At 38.6% G+C, this 22,924-nt stretch overlaps 1 protein-coding gene and 1 long non-coding RNA gene across 3 annotated transcripts; one reads left to right on the top strand and one right to left on the bottom strand.

The window, feature by feature from the left end:
- The first annotated feature begins 1,409 nt into the window (after positions 1-1,409).
- Positions 1,410-22,370, top strand: LOC108032808 (lachesin). 2 transcript variants are annotated; one of them, XM_017106819.3, is made up of 10 exons: positions 1,410-1,509; positions 6,064-6,747; positions 10,709-10,815; positions 12,903-13,119; positions 13,996-14,154; positions 14,252-14,380; positions 18,627-18,777; positions 18,877-19,019; positions 20,665-20,796; positions 20,954-22,370. In XM_017106819.3, exons 2-10 carry the CDS (start codon positions 6,417-6,419, stop codon positions 21,190-21,192), a joined length of 1,608 nt encoding a protein of 535 aa, XP_016962308.1. In that variant the 5' UTR covers positions 1,410-1,509; positions 6,064-6,416; the 3' UTR covers positions 21,193-22,370. The 2 variants fall into 2 exon arrangements, with proteins under 2 accessions (XP_016962308.1, XP_016962310.1); XM_017106821.3 differs by having other exon boundaries at positions 21,014-22,370.
- On the bottom strand, positions 12,033-12,429 carry LOC127010726 (uncharacterized). The gene is made up of 2 exons (XR_007763502.1): positions 12,331-12,429; positions 12,033-12,281 (listed from the first exon to the last, which is right to left on the bottom strand). It is a non-coding gene; the product is annotated as an uncharacterized LOC127010726 (long non-coding RNA).
- Positions 22,371-22,924: the final 554 nt, after the last annotated feature.

Consider the following 22,924-nt stretch of genomic DNA (forward strand, 5'->3'; position numbering starts at 1 on the left):
TTAAATAAACTTTAAGTTGAAAAGTTTCACTTCTTAGAGTGCTCATTTCTCTAAAGAAATTTAAGTAATGGAATGATAATCAAAAGTCAACTTTAAATTAATAAAAAATGTAACTCAGAGTTCGAAATATAAAGAAATAGTGAAAAAGATAACATAAAGTTAACTTTCAAACAAATTAAAAAAAAGTATCTTAGAGGTTGAACAAAAAATTAATTTAGGATAAAATTAAAAAATAGGAAAACAAATATATCTCGAACCTTAGATCTCTACATTTTTGACTCGGAAATATATCCTTTTTAATAAGCGTTCTACCAATGGCCCTGCGTTGCTTACCCATTCAGCCATAAAACGCAATTATCACCCTCAATTAGATGGTGCTGCATCAGCGAAAAGCGAATAAGCAAAGCTTGCAAATTGAATATCTCAAATTAATTGCAATTTTTCGTCCAAACAACGCACAAGGACTTTAAATCAAATGCAAATAAATTTAATTAACTTGTCTAATTAAATGTTTGCCCTCGCCTAGCAATATGCAGAGCAAGCCGGCAACTTCATGTGTGGCGGGCAGCGAAAAATGTGTTTTGATTTTGTTTTCATTTCGGCTTAATTCGATTATTATTATTAAAAGGGTTCACCCCGCGCCCGCCTCGAGCCAAAAGGTTCGACAGCGCCATGGGCTTGCAACTCGAACAGCGTCGGGCGATTTTGGGGCAGGGGGGCGATTTTCCGGGCGGACTCTGTTAACATTTTTGTCGCGTGTTTTGCGGTCTGTTGTTGTGGTTGCGGTTGCACGCAGACTGCAAGCCCCCGAACCCAACAAGGATACCGCCAGCGAGCAGCAACAACAACCAATGGCCAGCATCCTGCGTCCTTTGGTTGGCTTAAACCGAACCGCCACTTCGGCTCGCTCTTTCGGCCGTCGGCTGTCGGCTCGTCCTGGCCTGTTATCACTCGTCCAACGCGGCGTATACGTAACAGCGCTTTTCATTCGTTGGATTTTCTTTGCTTGTTGTTGGTGGAAAGCCCGGAGACCGGCTCTGTGCGAGCGCAGAGTGTCCTCGGCGAATCAGTTTCGCAACGGATTCTGCACGAGGCGGACGCGTTTTGTCACAGTTTGCCTGAAAAACGTTGGTGAAAGATCACCGCCAAAGGAAAGTCGTACTCGAGTGGCATGTGATCTATGATATAGTGTGGGCATCTGACTTAACGCGATCGTGCATTTAAGATTTACTGTGTGTGGTGAAAGATAGCACAAACTGCATACTAATTCGTTGTTAAAAGCCATTGAAAAACATATTTGTGAAGCTTGTAAACACTTCAGTTTAATCTGAAAAACCCTCCAAAAGTTTATCTATAATTTCGTTTTTTGGGAACAAAACAAAAGCAGCTTGATAATCATGTATTGAAATAAGTATTTTTATATGATAAAGAAAGTCGTTATCAGGGGAAAAAAATGATCAGTGATTTCATAATACCCGCCCATTACATCTTCTAAACATTTTTAACTAGGTCCGTTTAAAGAAAGAAAGGTTTACATTTAAAATAAATTATTTTAATATATTATTTGTATTTCAATATGGTATAACACTTTTCCTTAACGTTAAACATTTAATATATTAAATACATTTAATACGAGTAATATATAATTAAAGTATGATGGAGATCTCAAGTTCCTGTTTAAAGAAAGCTAGTTAATAAGGTAAACTTAAAAAGATTTTAGTTAGCAATTTTTTATATGGCCCAAATCAGCTTTAATTGTCAGAAATATTAAAAATTGTATCCTTCACAAAAAAGTAAACTTTAATTTGACATGAGCAATAGGGGTGAGAAACAATTTCGAGCCTGGAGATTCCTCAAACTCAATTACAGTCTCCGATTCATCTAAGTGCCAGTTGCTCAAACAAACTCTCAAATAACTGAACGCCATTTTAACGTTAACCACAACTACAATCCAGACCACACTCACATGTCACTTGTCAGACACTCGAAATGGGTAAACAATTAACAGTTAACTCTGCTAATGCACATTTCATGCCAGCAAAAAGTAAACAAACAGCGGACTGACTCCAGGACCCTCGAAGTCCTGGAATCCCCAAGCCGGCAAACACGCACACGACGGCACTCGGGAATCTCTGAAAAATTCCCAAACAAACTTATAAGCGAATAAATGAATCCACCAGAGTTCACTTTGGGACAACTCGCAAAAGAAGCTGTGGGGGGATTTTGTTGCGATTGATAAAGGACTGCAGTTGCTGCCACTGCAGCGCAGCGCACAACACACAAACACGACCGAAAACAGCAGGGCAAATATAAACAAAGAATTTAGCTTAAAAATACATTAACCCACTACTTCCATGGGGCACCGGGATACGCAGGAGGAGGGCCAGGACCCGCCTGCCAACAGCTGGAAAGCTGCATACGTAATGGGGCAGAGAGAGTCAACGCAAGCGGGTACAGTGAAGCTTGTATAGATAGGCTGGGCACGGCCAAATAAATTGCACTGAACACTATATTCAGGAGTAAAGTGCATAAAAAAATGCACAATGAAGTCTTTTTTATTTAAATTATTAAATTATAATACAAGTTTACGTCCTTTTTTCGATTTGTTATACGATCTTTAATCGATAATTCGTAAGTGCTTAATCGGAGTGTACAATCATAATATTTCAAAAAATCATACTTTGTTTAAAATATTTGAAACTTGTTTTTAAAAATGATGAACTTACGTTTTTTTGTATCTTAGTGACCTATTCTTTATAATTTGAGTGGTTTTCAAGACACATTATAATTTATAAAATTTATATGGTTTATCAGCAAACCAGTTCTTTCTATTTATGCGAAATAAATTGTAAGAAATTCCTACCGGAACCAATATGTTTTTTTTATATATATATATATATTTATGTAAAATTTAAATTATCCTGTTTGGTTTATTTTGTAAAATAATTACTCAACTTGGGAGAATTTCCGTTATTATTATTTTTATTATTATTTACAGTTGAGTAATCTGAAGCAATCGTGCTCTAATGTGTTTCTGTATTGTACAGCACTTAGTCTTCACTGTAGAGTGGGTTGTTTTGCATTCAGGCATCATTGCAGATCAATGGCAATATAGAGCTGGTGCTGTGTGGCACAGACAAGTAAGCACACACACAGGGCATTTGAAAGATAGAAGACTCCAGGATGTCAGCTGTTGCAGAACTTTTTGCCAGCAGTCAGTGCAGGGCTTATTGCCTCTTTATTTATTTCCATCTTTTTTCGAACTCTTTTTCGAGCTCAGCTTTGTTTCGTTTTGTTTGCTCGAATTTGGTTTGTCGTTTGCTGCTCTAACTTTACAAATTGTGCAGATGTAAGCAAACAAATTGCAAAATAGGGATGCTGTTGATGATGATGATGACAAAAATATGGATATTTTGCGTGATGGAGCTTTGATATAGGTATAGGAATTTATTGATGCGTTGATTTCATGAATATATGTATTTTTATGAGCAGGCTTAAAGCCCCTGTCTGTGTAGATTTAATATAATAAAAAGCTGAAGAAATTAATTTAAAAATAATGGGAAGAATAAAGTTAATGTTTACTCTGGAGCATTTAAAAGAGGGCCATAAATTAAAAATGTTTAGATTCGCTTAGTGTTTGATTGGTAATCGATTATGTAGAACCATTTCATTGCATTACCTTATTAAAGTAAAATAGTAAAAGCATAGTTTATACCTGTACAAGCGCTTCAACAGCAATTCAAATTCATTGGACGACTTTTCTTCCTTGTAGTACTTTGTAATATAAATACATCTGGCCACAGGTATACTTAACTTGCCTTAACGGCAACCTTCTTCAAACTCACTTTCCTTCCTCCATTACCATGGAAGTTAAAAGCTGTCAAGCATTAAGCAAAGCTTAGGAGAAATCGCCAGAGGGCAGGGTCCACATTTTGCCAAGCCTGGTGATTTACACAGAGGACAAGGCGAGGCTGTCAAGGCTTATTATTGTTTACACAATGTCCTTTAAATAATTTATGGCTCAACGAAAAAAATCAGTTAGGTACCACTAAAAAATCCATAAAATTGGTACTCTCCTTACTGTAAAACATTTAAAATATAACAAGTTAATTATAAATTCATTAGCTTTCGTCCAAACACTGCATAAATATAATTTACATGCGTTTTGCTAAGCTTTCCAAAAACCCACAACAATTATAAGCTAATTTGTTTTGCCAAAAGTTATCATTCAAAAACAGAACAAGCCAAAGCCAAACAAGCACTAAATAGCCTCATTAAAATTTAATTTCCTAGCATAAAAATAAAGGAGGAACACAAACACATTTGGAACAAGTTTCGCCCCCAACAATTTATTAATTTAATTACAAACACTTTGCCAAACTCATAAAAAAGTGCATAAAATTTGTTGGACTTCTTTTTCTCTTTTTTGATGGTAAATCTGTTTTGAACCATACCGAAAAAGCTTCATCATGTGTGAGGGTGGCGATGGCGGAGGGGGAGGCGGCAAAAATTGCTTAATTTCATAAGCGAGTCATAAGGGAAAAAGTTTTGTCTCTCCGAGTCTGTGTAAGTGTTTGCCAAGCTGCGTGTGGACCCCACAAAAAAGCTGAAGGCGACACGCTCAAAAGCCATAAAAAATAAAATTTTCCAACAGAAAGTTTTAGGATGGGATGGCCAAGAAACAGCAACGAAACATAGTGAGGGGCCGTGCGTGACACAACTATAATGCAAAAGATAGAGGAATTTAAATTGTTTCTACAGGATTGATTCGTTAGGCTCAGATAAAAATAGTGCTCAAGAACCATAAAAATTTATGAATCCAAAGTATTCTAAAAATATATAGTTTTTATTAAACGGAGTAATTATATAAAGTTTTAATGTCTTTTTTAAATTTTGGTTTTTGACAAATGGAAACGAAAATATTATTCCTTACATTCGCAGGCAATAGTTACTATTAAGCGAAACGGACTGTATTTCAAGCATAGTGCCTATACCCACATTTATGTTAGGGAAACTTGAGATATGCATTATAAAATTGACAAAAATAAAGTTGTAAAAGTATAAAAGGGAGTCAGAGAAGGCTGGAGCAAACGAAGAAGCCGAAACTTAAGATAAACAACAAATGAAAAGAGCATTTAAATTAATTGGCATAAACTTTGCTGTCTGCACATGTGGTATAGAAACTTTTATTTCTTCGACATTTCCCAGAGTTTGCAGTCTCTAGTACCTTGCCTCCGAAGATAAATAATGAATTTTTTTCTGAATTCCGGTTAGGCCCTTTCCGACTTTTAATTTTGCTCACGGACAAACCTTATGAAATAGGAACATTTATCAACAGGCCACCAGAGGGCGCTCAAGTTCCTGCTTCGGAGGCAAATCTTTATGACTTTTTGGTTATTCCGCTGGCTCTTTTTCTCCATTTGGTGGCTTAAACTTTGCTGCAACACGTGCGAACCGCCTACGAAAAGGGGGCGTGGCAGGCAGCTGGCATGCGGCTCTATGGCATAATATTTTGCCAAACTTTATTGAATTCCCCAGCAAATCTGCATGGCATCTGTGTGCATGCGTTGAAAGTTACTAGACAGCAAACAATTGGGCAGGGAGCAGGAATGTGGGAATCCAGTGCATTGAGAGCAAATTTATGGGTGCTAAAGTCGAATGGAAAACTGGAGAATTAAGGCATTTTTTTACATGTCTTTTTGCTTAGGCTAAGGGAAATATGTATCACGGGAAAAGAGTCGAAATTGAGAGTTGGGAAAAGCTAAAACCACAACTTGTTAAACTTTTTTTTTTAAATTTAAGGGGTTTATACGCTAGGTCTCCATTTAAATGTTATAAAAAATAAAATAAATAAATCTAGTTTCCGTTCTGTTTCTAAATTTTTGTCAATAGTTTTTTAAACAAAAGAATTTTGTATGATCTTTCCAAAAAAGAATAAAGAATAAATACAAGAACATTGCCCGAACAATTATTCATGAATACCATATTTAAAAACATTGATTTCTTTTACCAAAAACACCAATTTTATAATACATTTTGATTTAAAACACAACAACATTTTAGGTGTCGGAGTAAACATTTAAATGTTGAAGATTTTACCCACCATCACCATAAAATGGCGTTACAAGATTGGTTTTGCTTAAACGCACGGAATACCCACAAAAAATAATCCAGCGCAAAATTGTATCTGGTAAATTTGGTAATTGCCACAAGCCAAAAACTGCGATAACAAAAGCGTGTGAAAAACTGCGAACAAAGGCGGAAACACAAACAAGCCCTGCGGCGTTCTAAAAACCAGAGCGGCTGAGAGGTGGTAAAAACTGAGCCAGTAGATCCGAGAGGATGCACTTTGGCCAGGAGACGAGGCCATCATTGGGGCTCCTGGCTGTGGCTGAGTCGACCGCAACGGCAAGTTGATGTTGCCCCCGTCCTGGCATCTAATTGGGGCCCTCCTCGTGCTCGCGGCAACAGCGGGGGACTCCACCAACAAGATCATCTTGCCGCAGATTCTAAACGGTGGCGGCGGGGGCGTCGGAATTGCCCCGGGCAAACATCCGTCCGGCTCCAAGGCAGTGGTGGCTGGAGCGGTTCCAAATTTCGGAGGAGCAGCAGTTGCTGGAGCGGGAGAGGGAGGAGGAGGAGGAGGTGGACCTGTGGCTGGCAGCGGAACCGGAAGCACGGTGGTCGGGAGCAATGGCGTGATTGTGGCCGGAGGCGGGGCCAATGTGCCGACTTCGAATTTAAACAGTGAGTATCTGCCATAACATATCTAAATGAATATTAAACTCAAGTGATATTAGGTACACTGGTGCACAGAGCCTCAAACTAAATAAAATACAAATATTTAAAATATTTTGTTCTTATATAAAAGAGTGCTTTACTTTTATTTTTGAAATTCGAGAAATTAGAGTTAGCGCTTCGTAAAATTATAATAATAATTTATTGTATTTCCTATCATACGTATATCTAATTTTAGGCACCTACATTTTCGAACAAATTTGACAGTAAAAAATATAAATTTAGTACCTTTTATTGGCCAATAAACATTCTTTCGGCCTGCAATTTTGTCGGTCAGTGTAAATACTGCAATCGCACTTTATCCTTATCCGCGATTGCCTTTTGGCTGCTTTTCGACTCCCGCTGCCTGATGCCATCAATAACACTCTGATACCACGTAGGCGACCGAGGCCCCCGCAGCCAATCATATTTGTACAGGCAAATATGGGAAAGGGACCAGTACCCACATATTGCAGGGAGAGTGAGCCCCAGGGCAAAGGTGATACAAGGCTTTATGCCAAAAATTAAAAGCCACCAGGACAGGGAAGCCAGCTTTTATAGGTAGCAGTGCACAGATTTTCCTATGCACAGAAACAAATTCAGTGATATGGGGAAAACATACATTTAATTTAAATTTAAAGCAAAAAATATATAAAATATATATATTGTTCAGGTGAAATACTTAATCTTAAATTTTGAATATTATATTTTATTTTCCAACAACTGTAAATGCAATACATTTTTTTTTTTTTTAATATTATTGAGTATATACTATTATATCCTACAATACACGTAATATTTTAGCCTATTCGGAACCATAATTTTTTTACATTTTAAAAATGTATAATGCTGTGATCCTAATGAGAATAGTTTTTATATTCATTTTTCCAAACACAAAGTAAATTTATTCAAAAATATAACTCTTTTTTCTTCTTTGCATACATAATTTATTCATTGTAATCCGCTCACAGCCAATTTTATTGAATCTCCAAGTTTCCATGGGGAAAGAAAATAGTTCCGAGTGTGCCCATGTGAGCCATGTGACGGGGAAGTATAAAACCCGGAATGGTGATAGCGCCGCGGGGCTATCACGCCTCCAACTCCGATTTGCCACTCAACTCCTCTGAATGCCGGCTGTCAGTGTTCTCAGGTGCAGCGGCAACAAAAACAGGGGAAACAGGACCAACACCAGGAATAATGCCGTTTAACTGCGCGCAAAATTCATTCAGGCAGCGCAATTTATGTTGCAACAGGCGACATCCACCGCATCATCCCCAGCCGCATCCTCATCCTCATCCTCATTCTTATTCCCATCCTCTGGGACATCCCCCACCGACTCGCACGTCCTGCTGCATCGTCTCAACTGCCGATGGCCAATATCATAGCCAGCGTGCTTATGCATTGCGAGCTGCGAATTTATTCATGAGTCGAGCACCTTAACTATGCAGGCAAAAATGCAATATCAACTTCAATTAAGTGTTGAATATTTAGTTGAAGCTGAAGGCATTCATGACATGAACAGTGATATTGGCATGCATCGTTGTTTTGTTGCACAAAGAAGTTATTCATGAATATTTTTGTTGGCTCCTATTTTAACTCTTAAAATGCTATAAAATTTTTATACTCCATTGGTTGCGGCACAAGCATGTATTTACATTTACATTATGTTTTTAGTTGGAACAACATTTTTTCCCTGAAACGTAAACTATTGTTTTGATTTTTACTTTCGAGAAATGTTGTCGCGTTTGATTTGAGTTTGAATAAGTTAAGAGCATTATTTGCATATCAACTAAACCATTGAAAAAATATAAAAATTATTTTACACTCTTCTCTAAGAAATATTTCTTATTTCGGAAAAATATTAAGGGTCAACTTTTCTTTCATATAATATTTTTTAAAATTCGATTAAACCTTTTTCCTAGATTAGATTAGATTAGTTTAAGTTTTACTTTAAATTTTAAAGTCAAGTGGTGGCTTTCCCTTGACCTGTCATCTCTATCGGACTCCTCATTTGATTGTTTGTTGTCGCTGTTTTAGGGCGTGGTCGGGTGGGCGTCATGGGCACGGCGGCGGAAGGCCAAGACCTCAACAAAATTTATATGCAGACACGCGCTCTGGCGCGAAAATTGCAGCTGGATGAAATCCCATGATTATGCAGACCGTTTTCCCCCGCTGCCAGTGCCATTGCGTAAATGCTGCATACCAGACTTGAAACAAGGGGTCGCCATTTTTTCCCTATGGCCTCTATTTTTTGTCACTGCTAGTCACTCAGAAAAAAGCCATATCATTTTTAACCTGGTCAAAAAAGCTTGAAGCTAAATATTCTTATTTAAACAAAATACCATCATTACCATGTTTATTTGCATAAATTTCTTTCCTTTATTCTGTTTTTTTGAAAGTTAATATAAATAAACTCTATTGTTGCCGTATTTGTCCTATTTAAGAATATTTTTTCTCCAAAGCTTACTTTGACTTGTTCACCACAATATTGTCAATAACCTTTTCCGAGCTGGCTAAAAAACAAATATGACTTTTAGCCAATTTATGCAACTCTTGTGTTATTGTTCCATAATTAGTTGGGCTTTAATGCAGGGTGGGGTCAGAAAGGCGCAGTGGCTGGCATATTGTTTGCACATCGCCCATGGCTTCGTGGAGTCAACCCAATTCTATTGACTTGTGCACATTTCAATTCGGCAAATGAGTAACTCTGTGTGTGTGCGATGGTTCAGATGTTTGAGTTTTAGTTTATGTTGAACACACAAAACGAACATAATACATATGACTGGCAGGCACACCGGCCATCATAAATAGCTAATTAAGCTGAAGCAATAGTTCGGAACCGTTTTTGAGCTGCGAAATTATGTTGCCAAAATATGATTTCTAATTAAAATGCCGCCTTTCCTATTTTCCTTTGATATTTTTAATTTACAAGGACGAAATGTAAAGCGAAATGTATGAGTGCTATAATTTCAATTTTATCAAAGATGTATTTTCTTTTCATTTTTAGTATAAAAATAACTAAGCCGTGATTAAGTTTTATTGCCCATGTTTAATATTACAAATGGAAATAAAAACTACTAATTCACATTCTATGCTTATGCAAAAGTCTTTGACTATACCTCTGAGCCGCAACTCGGCTTCATTGAAAATGTGTGATTTGTTATGCATAATTGTTGCCTTTTCAGGAATGCGATTAAATAATTGCAACTCAAACAGTTTAATTGAATTGCCAAAGCTATTTCGTTAGGCTATCATGCTCAAAGCAAACAAAAATTGAATTTCTATATTAAATATTTGCTCAGCTCAACTAAATTAGCAGCTAAATGAATGAAGCCAAGACTCCTCCTCTTTTGCCCCCTGGCCGCCTGTGGAGTATCAATATTTGTCAGAATATTAAAGGAAATGCTGTTGGAACTGCTCGCAGTTGCCTTCATGGAGCCATTTAAATGCATTTCGACAAAATTGTGCGGTCATTAAAAGTTTAATGAATGCAACTGGACCAGTGAGTCAAAAATTCCGCATCGAGAGTTGCAAAAAAGAGTTTAACTTGTTGATGTTTGGAGCAAATATACAAATGGGATTCACTGTACACGTACATGTGTTTAATTATATTCGATGTTGTTCGATTGTTCCTGCGGGCGGATTCCCGCACAGCAGCAGAAATAATGAGTCAACGCAAAAATCAATGAAATAATTATTTTGCACCCCGAATGCCATTTTTCCACACCCACGTGCGGGTCCTGAAACATTTTTACAATTAATTTTGCGCACATAATTGATTTTTATGGTTTATTTGATTATGCAAATTCATGAGCGGCATATTGACATAGAACTTAGTCAAATAGGAATTCAATTGAATGCATATTTTATGCACTAAATTAAAATAAATTCATTTTTAAACGTGTTTTTTGCCATATTTTGTGTTCTACAGTTGTTGTCGAAGAACCCGAATTTACTGAATACATCGAAAATGTAACTGTACCTGCTGGACGTAATGTTAAGCTCGGCTGCTCCGTTAAAAATCTCGGCTCATATAAGGTGAGTAGAAATTTGTTTATTACTATTTTGATACAATAGGTTAGTAAGAATGACTCCCAAAATAAACCAAAAATAAAAGCTTCTATTTAAAAGCAAATATAAACAAGAAAGAACGTTACACAGTTAAAGGATGTGCGAGGGAGATGGAGATGTGCATGCAGCAAGTCGGCTGTTTTCTAAGTGGAAAACTATATTTGATTGTAACTTTTTAATGAATGGTCCGATTTGAAAAATTTTTTATGTGGATGGGTATTGATAATCAGATACATAATAGCTGTTGAAATGAACTTGCGCTGCAAAAGATCTTAGACGTACTCCTCCCAACTTAGTGGGGTTAAGTAACGGCAATGAAATCATACCACTTTCGATTTAAAACCGCAGTATAACTTTTCTGAAAAGTGCTGACGTCGAATCGCTTAGTTTTTATGCATCATTAGCCGCTTCCCTTTGGCGGCGAAAAGAAATCCAAACAGCGCAGGAAACGGAAAGGGGCCACGATAAATGGTGTTCTACAAGGGACGTGAAATGATTTATTAATTAAGCAGCTTGTAATGAGTGCTAATGATTTGATTACTCGGCATAAAAACCATGTCTTAAAAGATTAGACCGGGACTGCATAGCAAATGAGCCGGCAGCGCGATGAGGGATGAGCTCGTTAATTAATTTTCATTGAATGCAGACTGCACAATCTCGTCAAATCAGCCATTCGCCCTTTTGAAGCTACCCGAATGCCACTGCTTTTGACGTGGCCTTAACTGATCATTACCATGAATGGCGGAAGCGGCTTACTCGCACCGACTTTGGGCATCATTAGGGGACACTCAAAGTGCTAGATTCCGGGCTCAAGTGGCCATCCTCACGGCTGGCCTTGTTAGCGAGTTGGCTCCCAAAAACCCATCCAATAGTCTGTCGGAACGCAGGAAATAGAATCAAATTGAGGTGTAAATGAGAGCAACAAGAAGAGTGTGCAACAAAAAGAAGAACGTGCAGGGCATGCAGGAAAATGGGGAAAACCCTCGCAAAAACCTCCTGGCCGAGGTAGAGAAACCGGAGAGACCCGGTTTAGCTTTAGTCGAATGGCATGTTTAAGTAGCTGGGCGTCTGTAAGTAAGGCTCTTTCCTGTACTTCTTACATATATTGACTGCATGTAATTCATGGCTATCACCGCACACATGTGCACAGGACTCCGGGCTTTTCCCCTTCTCAACATCCTGGATCTTGTAACCGGTTGCGTTTATTTTTATATGCGACACTATGATGCAATTTTCTCGCTTCCGCTCTCTGCCACCCATCTCGAACCTCTTTTTTCCCCAACATCCATTTGCACTGCTGATGCTGAGCTGTGAAATTGCTGGGTGTTCCACATAGAACGTGTGCAGTGACAGACCGAAAAAAATAAATGGACGTTGTGATGTTATTAAAAAGTTGCCGTTTTTTCTAAGTACCGGCAGTGGTTAAAAGGTTGCTAAACAGGAAAATTAGATTAAAAGTAAACGCATTTGGCACTTTTTTACCTTGTGAGGTACATTAAAAACCATTTTCCTTGGTTACCCTTGTTAAAGCGGCATACGTGCTGCCTGGGAAATTTACACGTACATATCAAACAAAAAACTTTTAATTGAAGTAAAACACTGAGATCCTTGACCTTAAATATATATGTATTAATATATTATCCTTCTTATATATTTTTATAAAAATTGTTTGTTCGTACAAGGTAAAATTTACTTAGGGTTTGTTTGGAAATGATAGTTTTTAATGGATTTGAACGTTTTTTTGTATGTTGAACTAAGGCAAACATTTTTAAAGTACACCATGTTCAGATACTTATACTTGATACTGAATATACAATATATTACTTGATATAAGTCATGAACATTTTTAAGCAGGAAAGTGTGCAACCTCCGAACCGGATTAATCGAAGCCCAAGCCGAACCCAAAATATATGAGTTCATAGCACGACTTTTGAGTTTATTTTCTTTTTATAAAATCCACTTCTTTGATTACGATAAAGAGTATTTCCTTGAAGCAACCGTAGACATCCTATAAGGGAAAGTGCAATTAAATACTTTCGGAACCCCTCTTCCAGGTCGCCTGGATGCACTTCGAGCAGTCCGCCATCCTGACCGTGCACAACCACGTGATCACGCGCAACCCGCGAATCAGTGTCACGCACGACAAGCACGACCGCCACCGCACGTGGTATTTGCATATCAACAACGTGCACGAGGAGGACCGGGGTCGCTATATGTGCCAGATCAATACGGTGACGGCCAAAACGCAGTTCGGCTACCTGAACGTCGTTGGTAAGTTATGGGGAATCTAATCAGGTACTTTGGGGATTTTTCGGGGCGGCGTCGGCGCGGGGAGGAGCCCACGAAAATCCTGTGCAAATACGCGGCGAATTAAAAAATAATTTATATGCCTTAAAGCCCGGGTGCAAACATGGCGGAAACAAAAACGAAAACGGGAGAGAGCCAGCAGCAAAGTGGAGTCCAGAGTCGAGTCCTGGATACAGGACGAGGGCCACTAGCCGGAGCGGAGCACAGTTCAGTGAATCCTTTGCCCAGGCGAAATCATTTTCCCTGCCTGGGCAAACAACAAACAAATTATTAAAAATGCATGCGATATTTGTGGAAAAGGGAGCGAAAGCGCGTGCTTTTAATTAAAAAGTGTGAGAAAAAGGAACGAAATTATATGCGGACAATAAAAGTTATCAGGCGAAACTTTAAAATCACGTAGTACGAAAAATTAAGAAAAAAGAGCCCCATTCACATCAAATGTTTTTCTAGTGAACGGTATTATTTAAAGCCCGCTGAATGGCAAAAATAACCAGATAATTGTGTTAGCCCAAAAGTGAACACCTATTTTTTTGACAAATATTGAGCCAGCAAATAAATTGCATTATAAAAAGGGAGCAACTGGAGAATTCCACCAATAAATGCTGTTCGATTTAAGCGAATAATGAGAAATCGGAAAATAATTGCCGTGCGACGGCAGGGCTCATAATAAAAGCAATTTCCTGATGCCAAACTAGTTGGCAAATATTTATCATGCATAAATACGAGGGCAGAGTTCAATTTTAAATGGGCGCTGACTGCATCTATTTAAGAGGATTACCGGTGTGCAACAGTTTAGCGGATATTGCAGATTACTCTTTTTTCCCCCCTGATTTTTCGCAGTTCCGCCGAACATCGATGACTCGCTGAGCTCCAGCGATGTGATTGTGCGGGAGGGGGCCAACATTTCGCTGAGGTGTCGGGCGAGCGGCAGTCCCAGACCCATTATCAAATGGAAGCGCGACGATAACTCCCGCATAGCCATCAATAAGAATCACATAGGTAAGTGCGGATGCACTGCATCCATCATTTAGCGCTGTCCCCTGTCATTTCCCATTAAATTCACCGCCGTTTTCCCCCTTTTTCCGCCCCTTTTCAGTTAACGAGTGGGAGGGCGACACCCTCGAGATAACTCGCATCTCCCGGCTGGACATGGGCGCCTATCTGTGCATCGCCTCCAACGGGGTTCCGCCCACGGTTTCCAAGCGCATCAAAGTCAGCGTGGACTGTAAGTAGCTTAGATTAGATTGGCACTCCCCCGGAAAATGATCTAGTGACCCATCGGTCCTCCAAAGTCAGCTCAGTTTCCCCATTCTGACTTCAGATTTGTTTTCTATTCGAAAGCTTGTCTACAAAAGTTGACTAAAATCTACAAACGTTGTTTTTCTAGCACTATTCCCTATTTTTCCATTCTGGGTTTCAATTTATTTTTGTTACGCGCGTTTCTATTGGGTTTATTTTTTGTATACTTCGTGATTCGTTGCCGCTCATATTTCCATTTGTCGGCAGCGGATTAAAGTCGGGCATACAGAAATACAGGAAAAATTGTCAGGGCCCCATTGAAGCTACTGTGGAAAACTCTATAGTTATTTACATTAACTTGGTATTTTAAAGGAAATACACTTTAAGCTTCGGAAAACCCAGGTTTGTTTAGATTTGAGCACCAAAAGATACAATAATGTTTAAATATATTAAAACGATTATTTTGCTAAATAAATCTTTTTTATTTATAAAAGAACCTACATCGAAAATATAAAGGTTTTCCAATAATTTATAGGTGTCGTAGTACACAGTTTATTAAAATATATTCTTTTAGTTGACAGCTCTTTCGAACTTAGATCACTTTTTCACAGCCCTCACATGCCTTAAAGCTGCTTTTCATGAGTCAGTGTAAAGTCCCCACAATAGTCCCACAAAGAGTCCCATGGTTACGGCTTTTTTCAATCGGAAACACACTTGTAGCTCCTGCAGGTTGTGGCTTAAACTACAGCAGCTGCACAAAAAAGGGATAGACGGAATCAAATCACTGCGTTTGCCGCTGTGCACTTTTTAAGATTTATTACAGGCGACAGACACATCACATGTGCTGTCAAGTCCTGTCATGGCCCGGGATGTGGGGCGGCCTTTGGTGGTCGGTGGTCGTGGTGCTCACAGAAATTTGCTCGTTTGCTGTCACTTAAAAATGCCGCAAGCATAAATCTATTTTTGTTTCGTACACGACATTCGCTGCTGTAACCAAACAAACCCCGTCGAACAGTGGTTCCAATTCCAATTCCCTTCCAAGCCAAACTGGGCCGAAACCAGTTCCAGTTTCCGTTAACGGGCGGCAGTGGCTAACCTCTGGCCAGCAAAAAGCGCAATACAAATTAGGGTAGGGGGAGTCGCAAAAAAGTTGCCCAAATGCAAACAGAAGAGTCGAAAATACCTTGATTGCTGCAGATGGCCTCCATGAAAAAATGGGGAATTGTTCAATGTGTAGGCGAATCCCCTAGATAGAATTGGCGTATCGAAAAAACGGACTCGTTGCAACATTTTTGATAAGCGCAATATTTTGTTATGTGCAAAAAAAAAACAATTATTTAAGTGTTATTCCATGTGCATTAGGATGGTCCACTTTTTATGGAAGGTCTTCTCTCAACCTCCTTAAAAACAAATGTATATTGAAAAATATAATGTACTTTGAAAAAAAATTTTAAAAATTGTATTTATGCTTTTTATTTTTGTTACTCATACGCACTGTTGCCTTTGATCAAATGTATTATTTTCATATAAGAGAAAATTACGAAAAAGTTTCATTTTTTAAACTCTTTTAAATATGCAAAATTACAGTATTTTTGTTTATTTTTCAATTGATATTAGGCGAGATTAGAAAATGCACATAGTTGGGAAGAAAAATCCGAAAAATTCACACAATATTTGCTCTCCTTTTCAAAGCTAGAAACCCAATTAATATCCTGTTGGTGCTCTATTTTCTCCACCAATATTTTTTTTTTAAATACACAAGCCCCTTAAAGCTCCTACCTAGAAGTGGTACTATTACTGCCTTTTCGCTTTCACATACCAGTCCCTATTCACCGGACTGATATCCTCTTACAATCGATGATTGCCCAGCCAGGATAAACGATTCCAGACGCAACTTTTAGTGCGACAATCAAGTCAATGGCTTGATTCCCATTTCGACCCACACTAATTCCACAAATATTGTCCCTGGATTTTTTACCATTATCCCCATGGCAGTGCAATCAACTGTTCGACAATGCTGCCACTTGGACAGTAATCCTCTTGGCCGTCTTCCAACCCCTTAACGAGGCTTCATTAACGGCTAATTTTCAAGTTGTTTACACTCGCAGTCAGCTCACCTTTTTTCCTGCCAGTTTCTATGGGGTCGGGGCGAAAAGAAAAGAATGTCACTCAATGTCCAGGCCACCTTCCCCAGCACCGGGCTAAATTATTGTTGACTCAACGCGAGTCCTTGTGGCACTTAACAGCTGCTTGACTCGCCCTCCTGCTTGCCCGCCTCTCCTTTCCGCTCCTTTCGCCAATATTGTCGCCACTCAATTGTAATTTAAATCAGTGCCCGAAAGGAGTGGAAGAAGCTGTTATCCCGGACAAATGTTTGTCCTTTCATTCCTTGCCCGCCACTCGAGGACTCCCGGACTCCCGGACTCCAGGACTCCCGGACTCCGGGCATCGAGTCTCCTTTTTGTGTGGGCAATTAAAATGAATGGAAATAAAGGCAACGACAACTTCAAGGTGATTTCTGCTTGACTCTCGCTTAAGCCCCGCTCAAAAGTTGTCTGGGGAAAAATGAACAGAAATTATATCAATAGAGAATATCTGTACTGCATACGAAATTAGTGGAGGAAAATGTTTCGCTTTTGGTTCTTTTTGCCTGGGACGGTTTCCTTGGGATTGGCACAGGTTAAGGGTCGTTTGCAGCATATGTTGCCCTTTTGCCGGCGAAGTTTCTGCTCCGTTTCTGTGTCGGTTGCACAAAGGCAACAAATCAGTATGCAGTCAGAAATATGTACATGTAGGCAACGGTCGCTCTCTCTTTCCGCCACGGAACCGGAAACAGAAACTGAATTTGTTGCTTCCTGCTTGCTAAGCAACGCACGCCACAAAAATAAACGTGTGCGTGTGTGCCTCGTGGTGAGTGTATGTGTGTCCTGGCCAAAGGACATATGCAAGCTGTCACAGTTGTTTTAACAAATTGTTCCGGCTGTCTCTGTATATGTGCTCGCCCATAAGTCTGAAAAATCAAAGAAAAATGTTCGTGTTTATGTTAAAGAAACTGCCAATCAAAATATTATTGGTAGATTGGAAAATCTGAAAGCAAGAGATGAGAAATGGGATTTTGTATCTCAACTGGCAGAATTCCATGAGCACTACCCAGCACTAACCCACTTGACCCGACCCACTGGCAGGCTAATTAAGCCGCTCACTTTGTCACACTTAAGCCTGTTTTTATTAAAAGGATTATGCCCAACCCGAAGCACCTCATCAAAAATACAAAAGATCCACGGGATACTTTTCATAAGCATACAGAAAAGCCAGCTAATTTGTGTCCAAGCTGATTAAAAATTCAATTGGACCAAAGGGGGGGAAATCCTTTCCATGCCATTTTCGTTAGCCTGCAGCTTAATTGCCAACTCTTGGTGGACATAAATCAACAAAAGGTAAAACAGGCAGACAAATGACAAGGCAGAAAAACTCCCCGGGAGAATATCCATTGTGCCCCTTAATGATGATGAGGAAAATGCTGATGACGCTCGGATGCTGACAATAACTATGGGAAAAACGTAGCGCTCGAGTGTTCATTAGTCTCACTCTCTGCGACATTTCCCCATTTAATATCTTAATTAAAAAGGTGCGCCAAATGCGCCTGAAGTGCGGGAATTTTTATGTTTGGTTTTCGAGGTGGCAAAGGTTGGATTTCCATAGATGTCCTCGCACATAATTACAAAGGTGCAGGCGGTGCGGGCTGGCAGCCGACTCAAGATGCAAAAAATCCCGAATAATGCTATTCATAAGATTTCGCTGAAAGAAACATAGTTTTCTCTTTTCGTTTTTCCCAGGCTCAAGAACTTTCTCTTGGTGACTCCACTTGACTTGCAATTTAAATGAAAATCAGTCTGGGGAGAAAATGCCTGCTTAAATCAAACTAAAATAGAGCATTTGCATAAACCTAAAAACAGCAGGCAAAAATCTATATGAAATATATGCATATATATTTTTTTTGGTCTTGAAACTTTGTTGTTTGTCAATAAAAAGAATACGAAAAATATCCTTGAAAGTTGTCAAATGAATTATAGAGAACTTGACCACAAGTTTTTACCCAGTTGAGTTTATGAATTTGCTGAGCTGAACTTTTTTGATTACAGAAATGGGTGTAGAGCAGTTTTATTACAATTTAATAGTATGTTTAGGGGCTTTTTCAACTATATGACATTTTATACTTGTTACGCTTTCAGTTCCTCCTATGCTGCTTATACCTCATCAACTGGTTGGTGCCCCAGAAGGTTTCAATGTAACCATAGAATGCTTCACCGAGGCACATCCCACTTCTCTGAACTATTGGACACGTGGCGAGGGACCAATCATCCACGATTCGCACAAGTACAAGTGAGTAACTGAGCTAAAAATATTAGAAAATAATAAATCAGATAACTAAATAAATATTTTTATTCAAATGCTTTGTCTCTTCATCTTTGTTTCTTACAGAGTTGAAGCTACAGTTGGATTGCCAGCTTATAAAACCCATATGAAGTTGACCATCATTAATGTAAGCAGTGGAGATGATGGTATCTACAAATGCGTGGCCAAGAATCCCAGAGGTGAAACGGATGGCATTATACGTCTATATGGTAAGTCAAAAACAATTAAATATTTTAAATGGAATAAGTTAGTAAAGGAGTCGTAATGTACAAAAAGAATGCACCTTTTTCTTAAAGCTCTACAATTGCCAGTTCAATCCCAACTAATTAAGTTCTCATGTCCAGCGGGTCTAATAAAGGACTCGAGGCATTGAAAAACTACCGCATTGGCCTTAACACAAATTGACAAATCTAAGCCATTTAGATGTTTGTCCGTGCCAGGGACAAAGCCAAATAAAAGGGGAGTAAGCGAAAAAAAACCTCAGCCACATCCGTGGCCTGACTTAATTGCCTGTCTACGAGTAGGCAACCGGGCAGAACTCACTCTCCTTTCTACATGGCCATGTAGAACTTGGCCCGAATGAACCGAACGGTGGCCCAAAAAATGGGGTAGGACGAGCTAGTTGGGCGGCCATAATCAAGCCAGTGAAAAATCAAGTCACGTCGCACTACCAAGGTGTGGAATTTTTGGCCAGGCTCCTCTGGCTTATCCCGGCACAAGGAGCCAGAGAAGTTTCCTTCGGGTCCTTCGGTCTTATATGAGCCAACGGCGAAACTTGGCTTTAAACTTGATATGCGTGTATGTGCCGCAAGATTGGCGGCAATAGCAAGTTAATATCACGTATTCAGTTTAATTACGTGATGGATTCGATGGCGGGGAACGGTTTTAAGTTATCGATTGGGAAATCGCTATTGCCACTTCTGGGCATTCACTTCTAAGTCGTACTGAGATTGAAGTCGGTAGATATAAATTTCAGGCAGTTACATTCCCCATTTCGCTGTCAATGAGTAAATATTCATTATACAAATTAAACCAAATAGGAAATACCTATTGACATATTAATAAATTTTAAATTTCGGGAAATGGCCATCACAATGGCAACACGCCCAAAGGTACATGGCATATTGAAATATTTGCAGAATTCAGCATTGATTTTGCAAAATGACCAGGCATAAATTTCAACGTTCGTATTATAATTTCAACAAATTGAAATGGGAAGCCGCCGAGCCAAGGGGCTTTAATTATGGACAGTTTTCAGGGAGGTTCCGCAGCGAGCAAAAATACATGTGCATATTGACACATTATTATGAAAATACAAAATAATTAGCATTTTGCATAAGCCACTGAGGCGGATAAAATACCCAAAGAGAGGCAACTGCAAAATTATTCAGAATGAGACAGAAAAAATCACCAAAGTGAGACTGCATCGAAATTTAAATAAGTAGGGAAGTACAGGCAGAAGGCATAAAAAACAAATGATACGAAACGTGCTGTAAATGCCCAATTGAAAAATGTAAATTTTATGAAAACAGAGCATTTTTCTGCAAATAGAATATTTATTGTTGCTATTGTGCGGCGTGGTGTGTCAAATAAATGCAAAGTAAATGAAAACACAATACAATCCAGTGCCACAATAAAGTAAAACTGTCCATCTGCAGGACTCAATTGTGACCATATTTATTTAAGCCGAGCTCATCATTATTATTATTAGGTAGCTGTTTTTAAAGGGCTTTAAGTATTGGCTTAAAGGTTTTATAATGAGATTAAAAAATAACACATTTAAGCTTATATTACATAGTAAGAAGTCATATTTATGTCACAAATAAATAATTTAAATTGATTTATTGCTTTTAGTATCCTATCCTCCAACTACTGCCTCATCGGGTCTGTACTCCACCGATTCGCATTGGGGAGAGAACGGAATCAATAACAATTATGCGTATGGAGGTTCCGACTCCACGAGATCCATTTATGCGCAGGATAAAAGTGAGTGGCTTAAAGATACATCTCTAAATTATATTTACTGTCCCCAAGCACCCTGGTTGTATCACTGAATCACTCTTTCCCTACTCACACGATCTCTTCGGCTTCTCTTTGTACTCTATTTCATTCCATGCCCACCATTTCATGGCCATCCATTCAGATACGCGATACCAATCGAATTTGAACGAAATCGGTTTATCTGAACAAAAATCCTTCCTAGATAAGACGCAGAACCCGCTGTTGGCCAATGGCAATGCCAACGAGGCGGATGCGGAATCCCATGGATGCGGAATCCATAGCCCTTCGATGGCCATTGCGTGGCTGTTCGCCGTCGCCTCAACACTGTTGTTAACAATCCGATCTGCGGTTGGTTCTAGCCCTAGCCTAAGTCTATGTTAGTTAATGCAAATCTAGCTTAGAGTTACCTACTTCAATTATGTATGGGATTAGCTGTAAGGCTTCACGTAACATTAGCGAATAAAGTGCACAAGGATATGTGCGTGTAATGGACTAGTCCCTAGTGAAACAGACCCTAATTACGATCCGCCCTTCCCCCATATATACTCCAGTGTATCTATATGTGAGACACCAGGCCCAGAAGAGCTTGGTAAGCATATGTATAGCCATCAATCACAAAACCTAGTCGGGACTCTATATACACACATTTGCATCTGTGTCTAGGAGGTAAGATGAACCAACCAAAGGGTAAATGCAACTTCATTTTGCTTTCAATGCTGTGCTTCAAACTGAGAACGTTTCATAGTTATCACCTAATATACCACGGTCTATATGAATATGCATAAACTTCTATATATTCGTGCGTTAAACGCTGCTGACTCACACTTGCATATAAGATTACAGACACCTAATTATATTATTATGCATACGCCTTAAGGATTGCAAGCTGAAATGCAAATTAAACATAGAAAAATAAGGCACCACACATATCGATCATGGAAATTGTTTAGCTAAGCCGAAAATACCGAAAACCTATAAATTCTTGTAGATATAGGCAGGTTCAGTTTAGGAACACACTTTACACTCTTTTGATTAACTTTTAGTTCCACTTTCAGTCGATGATAACAATATTAATACTATATTAAATGTGTCTTTAAATTATATGCCAAAATATTAAGTTAAATCTCTGTTTACCGTTCAATTAAATAATTTAAATGATCCCCGTTTCAACTTGGTTCATAAAATATTTCTGCCGCAGCCCATTAGATTAAATCTTTTTCGGTCATCATAAGCCAACAACTTAATTACAATGTAACTAATGGATTAATATTAATGTAAAGATAAACGGAAATGTTAAACATTTAAGCTAAAATAATAAAGGTAAAATTGTGTTGCTTTAAATACAAATTAAAATAGAAGCAGGAAAGCATGTTGAATGATAAGAAATATATTTGAATTGAACGCAGAGCTATGGACACAATTGAAAAAGATATATACATATATATAAATTATATACAATTATAGACCTACGTATATACAAAGAAACACACGCGTACACGGACTACACTTATATAACATGTATTTAAGCATATAAAATGAGTTGTAACTGAGGCATTAAATTAAATAAAAATCCCAAAAAGACAAACAAGCAACTGAATGGCATTGAGGGGAGAGTCACGGACAGCAATGAAAGTGGGCAAATTGAAATAAAAACGCATCAGCCGGGAACAAGAATGATGTGTTAAATGCTTAATTAGCAACCAAATTAAACAGCGCCCACGCAAACAGCACCAAACATTAATATTAACAAAAACAAACAGCAATAAAAAAAAACTGCGCAAAACATTAATAAACAATTAACCTGGTTGAATTTTTTCCGCTCCAATCTAGCAAGTGGCTGGACCAGGCCAGGATGACCAATTCACTCTGACCGCATTTTATTCGTTATGCAATTTTATTGTATCCATTTTTACCCATCCCAACCAAAGGCAGTAACCATAACAACGGTGCTGTAAATAAAGGGTTCGCAGCAGCACAGCTTGGGTACCCTTGAAAGATCTATAAATGATTATTTTCTTCGAAAGACCTCAAATAGTTCCATACTTTATCTTTTCCCCGACTCCTTCTAAGCCAACTTTTTCATGAAGCAAGGGTTGTAAAAATATATTTTACC

This window comes from Drosophila biarmipes, chromosome 2L (genome assembly GCF_025231255.1).
Source record: "Drosophila biarmipes strain raj3 chromosome 2L, RU_DBia_V1.1, whole genome shotgun sequence".
NCBI lineage: Eukaryota > Metazoa > Arthropoda > Insecta > Diptera > Drosophilidae > Drosophila > Drosophila biarmipes.

Bases quoted from the DNA above. Each gene is read 5' to 3' on its own strand.
- LOC108032808 (XM_017106819.3), top strand. From the start codon at position 6,417: ATGTTGCCCCCGTCCTGGCATCTAATTGGGGCCCTCCTCGTGCTCGCG. The intron at 10,816-12,902 runs GTGAGTAGAAAT...CCCCTCTTCCAG, and splicing joins AAAATCTCGGCTCATATAAG to GTCGCCTGGATGCACTTCGA. The intron at 14,155-14,251 runs GTAAGTGCGGAT...GCCCCTTTTCAG, and splicing joins CATCAATAAGAATCACATAG to TTAACGAGTGGGAGGGCGAC.